Source organism: Aplysia californica, unplaced genomic scaffold (genome assembly GCF_000002075.1).
Source record: "Aplysia californica isolate F4 #8 unplaced genomic scaffold, AplCal3.0 scaffold00403, whole genome shotgun sequence".
Classification (NCBI taxonomy): Eukaryota; Metazoa; Mollusca; class Gastropoda; order Aplysiida; family Aplysiidae; genus Aplysia; species Aplysia californica.
This window is the reverse complement of record NW_004797673.1, coordinates 107,521-116,397: the sequence shown is the minus strand read 5'-3', so window position 1 is coordinate 116,397 and position 8,877 is coordinate 107,521. Positions and strand designations below refer to the sequence as shown.

At 43.3% G+C, this 8,877-nt stretch overlaps 1 protein-coding gene across 1 annotated transcript in view; it reads right to left on the bottom strand.

Moving 5' to 3' along the window:
- Positions 1-7,127: 7,127 nt before the first annotated feature.
- The window catches only part of LOC106012536 (glycine, alanine and asparagine-rich protein), a gene marked incomplete in the record, with an annotated part of 8,364 nt that continues 6,614 nt past the window's right edge, over positions 7,128-8,877 (bottom strand). Inside the window, 1 exon segment of the mRNA XM_013085758.2 lies at positions 7,128-8,877. Coding sequence (XP_012941212.1) covers positions 7,144-8,877 — 1,734 coding nt within the window.

Below are 8,877 nucleotides of genomic sequence, written 5' to 3'. Positions count from 1 at the left end.
TTCTTCTTCTTCTTCTTCTTCTTCTTCTTCTTCTTCTTCTTCTTCTTCTTCTTTTTTTATTTTTTTTATTTTTTTATTTTATTTGGTAAGTGTCTAACGGCGCTCCCAACTGGACACACCAAGCATTTTTAGTTTTGTAAGAATTAATTTTGAATTTTGCCCGAGTGAAGGCCGAAGTATACTTCTATCGATTTTTGGACCACCAAGAGATCTTCAAGGTGGGCAATTTGTACACAAGACCTCCAAGATTTTTCGTCTTTGTCCGAGAGGGCTAGGTGTTAGATCGTACCTACCCGAAGATCAGGGATGTGGCTGAAAGACAGCAGTAAGAAGGAGCCAAGGAGTAGCAGTAGAACGGCTGCAGAAAGAGTCAGGAGCCCAGAGGATGTGGAAAGGGGGGTGAGGGGTGGGGTCAGAAAGTGGAAGCGAAAGCATACGGCAGAACATTGCTGGATAGCAGAAAAAAGGGAAAAGAAGACAACTTTAGATAAGAAATTATCTTTCTGTCGCTACCCAGATTCGAACCCCGCGGCCTTTGAATGAGAGGCGAACAGCTTAACCTGTAGGCCACGAGATCCCCTGTCCTGTGTAACAAAACAAGGACCAAGAGAGAGGGGAAATCGTTCCATCCAAGAAACAGGAAGTCTTCCAAAGGGTGGAGGTGCGAGCAAGTATTTCATACAAAACGTGGGGGAGGGGGGGTCAATTTACACGCTTCAAAATGGCATAAAATCGTGATCGAGAAACATTTACGGAAAGGTGAAATGTGTGAGGAAGCATGGTGAAATCAGGCGCTCGTCAAAATAATGAAAGTCAAGAAATTGGCATTCTCCCGCAGGTTTGGGAATTTTTATCGAATTTTTGTTTTTTGGTTAGACGCCTTTCCTGCCCATTAAAGAGCACATTTCTGCGTGCATTTTACGGAAAAACATTGATTAAAGGCAGAACAAATGTACATGTTCAATTTCCACGGACTCTCAAGCTAAAGAAATAACTCCACTTTGGCGGCCATTTTCTCGCTAATTTTATCTCTAAATCCAGATGACCCTCATCTCTTTCAATAACACATAATTCGACTTCTATTCAAAATAGATCGATATTATTTTCACCCAAAACAAGGGAAATGGACAGGCCTTAAGATGATACCATCAACTCTGTATGTCGTAAATTGACGAAAGCCTGATTTCACCACGATGCCTCACATATTATGTCATGTATATTACATCTATTATCTATTTGTGGTGGCCGAATTTTGCTATTCAAAAGGCTTTTTAATGGCTGCATCGATCGACAAGCGGTTTTCGCCAAAAGATTCTTTAAAATATTCTCCAGATCATGACGCCCTTCATTTTTTCAGTTTTGAGACAGTTTTGCAGCAAAAAGCTAAATTTCTTTTTTTCGCCGATCGCTTTTGTAGGCCGACGCTTCTAGATCTATCTCTGTAATATTAGAAAATCCGCCACATTTGTTTATTTCAAGTCGTACTTCCGTTCGATACTATCGCGCATTGTCGTGCAATACTGAGCACTATTTTAAGTGTGCGACCCGTAGGCTATAGATCTAGCCTCATGTTTTCTTTTTTTACCAATGACTTTTAGTTGATATTAATACACCGATCATTCCTTTCATCGAAAGGGGGCTCAGCTAGTAATATTATAAAGATGATGTTGTTATATTACATAATATACATTCTTTTCGTGACATTCGACGAGTTATCTAATTTTTCGTATTTCTTTTTCAGGAACTAGCGAGTGTCTGCTGTTGACAATGACAATGACCATGACAATGACAATGACAATGACAATGACAATGACAATGACAATGACATTGACAATGACAATGACAATGACAATCTTTATTAATCTCACAGGGAGAAATTTGTCTTGTTCGTTTACAAGGGCACAGTAGACGTTGTAAAAGTTAGGTGCACTCACGCATACGCACAACAAGACAGGACATTAGTAAATACAAGTTTTACGAGCTGAAACAACCCCCTTCGTAAAACACACACACACACACACACACACACACACACACACACACACACACACACACACACACACACACACACACACACACTTACAAACAACTTGCTATGAATAAAGAGAAAGGCCACAAGACAGAAGGATGATACCTTCGCGACATGGTCTGTAGGTTCAAAATACAGACAGAATATTTCTGATTTTTTACAACGCAGAATAAAGAGAAGAGACATTAATTCTGATCTTTCACGACAGGAAGCCTTGCGGAAGCTGAGAATGTTTCGGAGTGTTCTATGGTCTGCTGGGGTAATAATATAGAGGAAGGCGCATAGAGCCTGCTGTTGAGTGGGGATATGCGCTATGCAAATGCTATTTATTATTATTATTATTATTACTATTATTATTATTATTATTATCAGCGGTCTCAGCGAATCCACGAAGTCTACACCAGATAACACAAACAAAATTCTATCAAAATTGCCTTACTGGCTGAAAAATGCCTGTGTCTCCGATTTCGTTATTTCGACGAGCATCCGATTTAACCACGATGCCTCACACATATAAATTTCACAGCTTGATTGAGTGGCATTGTAGTAAAATCAGGCGCTCGTCAAGATGAGGAAATGGAAGACATGGGCATATCTCCACCGTTCGGGCAATGTTTAGTTAATTTCCACCGACAGAGATTGTTATTTAGTGGAAGACTAGGAGTTTTTAACAAAGCTATGACTCTTCTGTTCCAATACCGTGAGAGGTTGGTGATATATTCAGCTGTTTCTGGAAACGGAATTGTAAGTGAGAATAAATTATACTTGCGACAGACTTCTTCCTCTATGTTCTGCACAGAATGATCAACAAGTCTACTTTTTACTTCACTGAGAAAGAGTCTAGTGCTTCCAACATTTTGAGAAAACCAGGCATATCCAAAACTCAGGAAAAAATGGATGGCAAGAAATACATTGAAATCAAATTATGAAGGCACGACGCAGATTATCATCATGTCCTCAAAGAAAAGCAAAAACAAAATAAATAGACATCATACATAATTTACCACACACAAAAAAATAATTTAAAAAACAAAATAAAGAAACCTAATACATAATGTATTTTTAAAAAACCCTCTCAATTTCGACGGAAAGTAGATTTCTCTTCCCAACCCGGGCTTTTATTTGGCTGTTCAATTTAATTTAGAAGATTACATTAAAGGTTTTGCAGTCTTGTCATTTCCGATTGAGAAATACAGGGTAAATAATGACGTAACGTCGTAGAAAATGTTACCGCCCTCAATAGTGTCATGGCGTGGTGAAATCAGGCGCTCGTCAATTTTTGGGCATGTGGAGTTATTGGTATCATCTGAAACTTATTTATTTGCCTTACTTTCAATGAAATAAATTATATCCATTTTATCTTGACTTGAATTCACGATATTAGCGATTGAAGGAATTGAAATGGCCTGGTTTCAGGGATGAAATTAACGAGAAAATGGTCACCAAAGTTTGGAAACTCCAAGAGCTAAAGAGTCTTTGAAAACTGAAAAATAACATATTTTGTGGCTTTAATCAATGTTTTTCTGTAAAATTCACATGGCAATTTGTTTTTATATGGACCAAAAACAGTTAAGCCCCCCAAAAAAAAAAATCGATACAAATATCCAAATTGGCGGGAAAATATATCTTTTGACGAGCGCCTGATTTCACCACACTGTCACATAATGATATAATATAATATTGCTCGTTCGTGCGAATACGTCAGTGAGCTTTCGACAGACATAGAAGAACTTGTGATGTTCTGTCTTATCTAGATAGCTCCAGTGGCAGAGTGAGGAGAGAGCTAAGGCTTTTGTTTTTGTTTTTGTTTTTTGGTACCTTGACCAATTCTAGAATTCTTTCCTCCAGTCCCAGATTTGCGACAGACATCGGCGATCATGGTTCTCCATTCATTCGTTTGCTCGGATGCTCTTAAAAAAGCTATGTTTCCCTGATCTTTCCCCGTTACCCATTTGTTTAGGTTCCCTAAGTAGGTTGCTCTGGGCCTACCCCTGCCTCGTTTGCCTTCAATTTTGCCAGGAAGAGCTAGATGTTCAAGACTTTTGCGTCTATTCAGGTGTCCCGAAAACTGCAATTTATCGTTTCCTGGTTGTTTTTAACAGTAAGTGAGCGTCCCACGTGGGCTTCATCACGTACTACCTCAATTGATTTCTTTTCCTTCCACGATATTGTCTGTGGTCAGTATTTGAGCCTGGGCACGGTGGAATCAGGCTCTCGTCAATTTTGGGACAAATGAAGTAGATGATATCTTCTTAATGCCTGTCCTTTTTCCTTGCTTGGTGTGAAAATAATATCCATCTATGTTTAATAGAAGTCGAGATATGTGTGATTGAAGGAGGTGAGGGTCATCTGGTTTCAGAGGTCAAATTAGCGAGAAAATGGCCGCAAAAGTTGAGTTACTTCTTTAGCTTGAGAGTCAGTGGAAATTGAACATTTACACTTCTTCTGCCTTTAATCAACGGTTTTCAGTAAAATCCACACAGAAATGTTCTGTTCAATAGGCGTGAAAGGTGTTGATCCGTTGTTAGCGATCCAGTAGCATCAGAGCGTTAACTCTTCTGCTAGGTGTTGATCCAAAAAACAAAAATTCGGTAAAAATTGCCTGTTTCTTCGATAAAATTATTTTTACGAGCGCCTGATTTCTGATTTCACCCCACTACCTGACATTTGTGAATAAAACCCAGTGGAGTTCATTGTCACAATATCTGAAGTATATGTGCGTGCAGTGCATAGGGCCGTGAGTTAGACAAAGAAGCGCGTCAAGAGACATGATGGATGAGTCAGTCCTTTGTGACAGAGACGGAGCGATACGGACGGACCCATCAATGCCGCCAGGACAGCTAGTTTTATAGACCGAGTCCAAGAATAACTTGTGTTTGGTATTTATTTTTATTTGTCGTATTTTTAACTTTTCAATTCTTTTATTTTGTTTTTATTTTTCAATTCTTTGATCGTTCTTAACTTATTTCTGACCATTTCTGTTATTGTATTAGCTTGCGGGTTTTTGAAGGTGTTTTTGTTGTTGTTGTTGTTGTTGTTGTTGTTGTTGTTGTTGTTGTTGCTGTTGTTGTTGTTGTTGTTGTAGTTGTTGTTGTTGTTGTGGTTGTTGTTTTTGTTTGTTGCTGGGATACTTGGAAGGGGGGGGGGCAGTGGAGTGAAGCATATTGTATGCAATAAAAAAGAAGCAAAGGTTGTAGAAAAAAATGGGGTCTCTCTTTAATTGAGGGACAAATGAGATTGTCGTAACCAATCGGTCGCTTTTAAGGACAAACGGACTCTTGACCTACACCAAAAGTGGGCATTGCCCTACCTATAGGAGAAGTTTGGTTTCATCGGTGTGTATATTTGTTTGGTTATAGAGAAAACCCTCCTTGTCTTTAAAAAAGACACTGAACAAGGGGCAAAAACGTTACCTTCGATTTTCTCAAAATGGCATGCTTCGGAATAGCCCCATTGTGCTTAAAAGCGACCAATTATATGATGTATTTATTGTAAGCGTTCAGCTCTTTACGTTTCAGGACGTAGCAGAAACACGTATTTTTGATCTCCCCCCCCCCCCCCACCCCCAGGGCTGTGCTATTGACTGAATGAAGTGTCTTTAGACCATTCCCAAAGGGAGGGACATTAACATGTTCTTAAGCACAGTAGAAATGTAAAAGACTGATTTATCAATGTCATGCTCATAACGTGCCGAAACAACATAGGGGGAAGTGCTACTTTTTCTTTCCTCATCCTCACTTTAGTTATTTTTCCTCTACTTCTTTTGTATGTTTGTCTTTCTCTTGACAACTGCTATTTCCGGAGTGCCTTGACAGTCGCGGCAGACTTTGTGCTGTTGAGGCTAGAGAGGTGAGCAGAGTAAGCCTGATTCCCCGTTTGGACTTCTCTGTTGACATCGACTATCGTATCAAGGCACCCCGGAAATAGCAGTTCACGGGATAATCAGGTACTTGTCAAAATTTTGAAGTCAAAGGAACCGACCTTTTTCGTCCGTTTGGGCAATATTTATAGATATGTTTTAGGGGGCTCAGCACTTTCTATGTCCTCAAAAAACATGATATTTCTGTTTGGACTATACTGAAAACGTTCATTCAAAAGCACAAACAGGTAAACTTACAGTTTCCAATAACACCCGCCCAAACTTTGCAAGTCTCCAAACTGTTGCTGCTCTTTTCTCGCGAAATTTAGCTAGGATGCTAGGCGACCCCCACCTTTTTTTTTTCGAAAAAATCTAGACTTTTATTCAAGATAGATGCGTATCTTTTATCATCATAAGCAAATCAGATGTATACGCTTTTAAGTTGATACTTTGGGTATTAGGACAGGGCATAACCAAGAAACTATAATAGAACACAGAGACGGTATGTAGAGAAATAAGACCTTCGAGTAACACCCTCTAACCACCCTTTTTTATACTCTCCTCCGAAGTGTTAAAAAGAAGTGAGTCTAACAATGATGGAGCTGGTACAGAAATAGATCAATGTTTTAAAAATAAATGTTCTAAAAATGGCATCATTTATTTGGTTGAACATTTCGTACAAAGATCTTTTCAGATAATGGTATATATTTCTGTTTTAGATGTCTGATGACCTTGAAGAAAACAGCATACACACAAACACACACACACACACACACACACACACACACACACACACACACACACACACACACACACACAGACACACACACACACACACACACACACATACATATATATATACATAAATATACTCTTACACACATAATTTGACCAAATTGAACTACTTTCGACTCTGTGTCCTTCAAAATCAAACGCGTTCGTTTTTCAAACTGGCGAGTCGATTCAATCGCTTTGTGAATGCTATGGGATTAGCGGTGTTCACTGGATATAACCCGACAACCCGATCCAACTCCCCCTGATCCAACCCCATCATGCAGGTCCCACTCCCCTATTGGAGAAACTGTCCCCAAAACAATGAATGCTATGCGATGAGCAGTTTACAAAGGATATAACCCAACAACCCGATCCGACTCCACCCGACCAAACCCGATCCTGCAGTTCCCACAATTGGAGAACCAGTGTACCGTCCTTAACTTTCCCCCCTCCCCAGGCCCCCCCCTCGCCCAACAACATTTTAACTTGTCCCCCCCTCCTTCGGCCCTGCCCTCCCCTCCCCGCCCAACAAGACTGCCGCCCTTGACAACGTGTCTAGTGTATCGTGGGTGGTGGGGGGCGTGTCCGTCCGTGGTAAGCCCGAGTCCTGCAGGTCATAAGACGGAGTGAGGTCAAAGCTCACCCTGGAGGTCTTCCTCGCCTCCTGTAACCCCGGGGCCTCCACAGAGGATGACGTCACCTCGGCGGGCCCGCGCGGAGCCTGGACCAACAGCACGAGGCTGGGGGGTGGGGCAGTGGTGGCGCCGTTGCGGGACGTCACACTGTCGCACACGCCGCACCCTCTCCCTCCTCTTCCTCCTCTTTCCCAACCTCCTCCTCCTCCTCCTATCCTGGTACCGTAACCAAATCTCCTCCCAGAAGACACCCTTGACATCACTCCTGGTCCTGCTCCCTGTTCCCCCGCTGTGCAACGGGTCGGCCGGCCACTCCTCACAGACCGCAGTCGTGACGTCACTCCGCCCTCCCTGGCACTGACGTGGCTGAACCCCGTGACGTGACACGGAGTCTTCAGTCTGCCCCTGGTCACCAGTGAGGACGGCCCGCTCCGCCCAGGGAAGCCGCTCCTGTCTATGACGTCATCACCAGGGTTCTCACAACCGCAGGAGCCCCGGGATGTTGTGCTCCGCTCTAGAGAGCTCCTTCCTCTCCTTCCAGGGACCTCGCTGGTGGCTTTGGTAAACCTCCGGCTGTCTCTTGCGCGGTCTGTAAAGCAGTCTTTGGCGCAGTCTTTGGTGTAGTCTTTGCTGTAGTCTTTGGCGTAGTCTCTTGCGCGGTCTTTGATGCAGTCTTTGGTGCGGGTTTTGGCGCAGTCTTTGGCGTAGTCTTTGAAGCAGTCTTTTTCGCGATTTTTAGCGTGATCTTTGGCGCAGTCTGTGGCGTAGTCTTTGGCGCAGTCTTTGGCGCAGTCTTTGCTCGAGGACGTCATTTCGTTGCTGTCCCCGCCCTCCCTTCCTTTGCTGTTGTCGTCTGTCTCCGACCCGAGGGTGAGCGACCGTTCCGAGACTTTTGGCGTGAGCAACAGGTCCAGTTGAGCGCCTTCACATCTCTCCGGTGTGCGGATCGTTATCGTTTTCCTCTCTGGTTCAGCATTACACGACACAGCAGCAGCAGCAGAAGTAGATGCAGCAGCAGTAGAAGCACCACGACCACCGCTACCACCACCACCACCACCACTGCCACCACCCCTACCACCACCACCACTACCACCACCACCACCACCACAAACACTACGACTACCAAGACTATTACTATCACCACCTTCATCTTCCCTACCACTACCTCCATTACGACTACTACCACCACCACCAACACCACCAACACCACCATCATCTTCCCCACCTTTACCTTTACCTCCAGAACCAGTTTTCTGAGTGTCCTCATCTGCAGACATGAGTTTCGCCTCACATGGCAAGCATGGAGATTTGCCCCAAGATGACGCAGGCTCCACGACTTCGGATCGTGGTTGAGTGAGAGCTTTGTCTTCCTCCGGTTTTCTGCTCAGCGGCTGTCGGCTGTTGGACTGTTGTTGGCTGTTGAACAGCAGCTGTTGGCTGTTGAGCTGTGACTGGATGTTGAAGTGGAACTGTGAGCATCTGGTGTCTGCGTACTCCAGGGGCCGGAAGTAGAGAGAGCCGGAACCGGGGAAGGTCGGAGGGGACTGGTAGTTGCGGGGTGGTTCCGGTGGGGTGGGGGT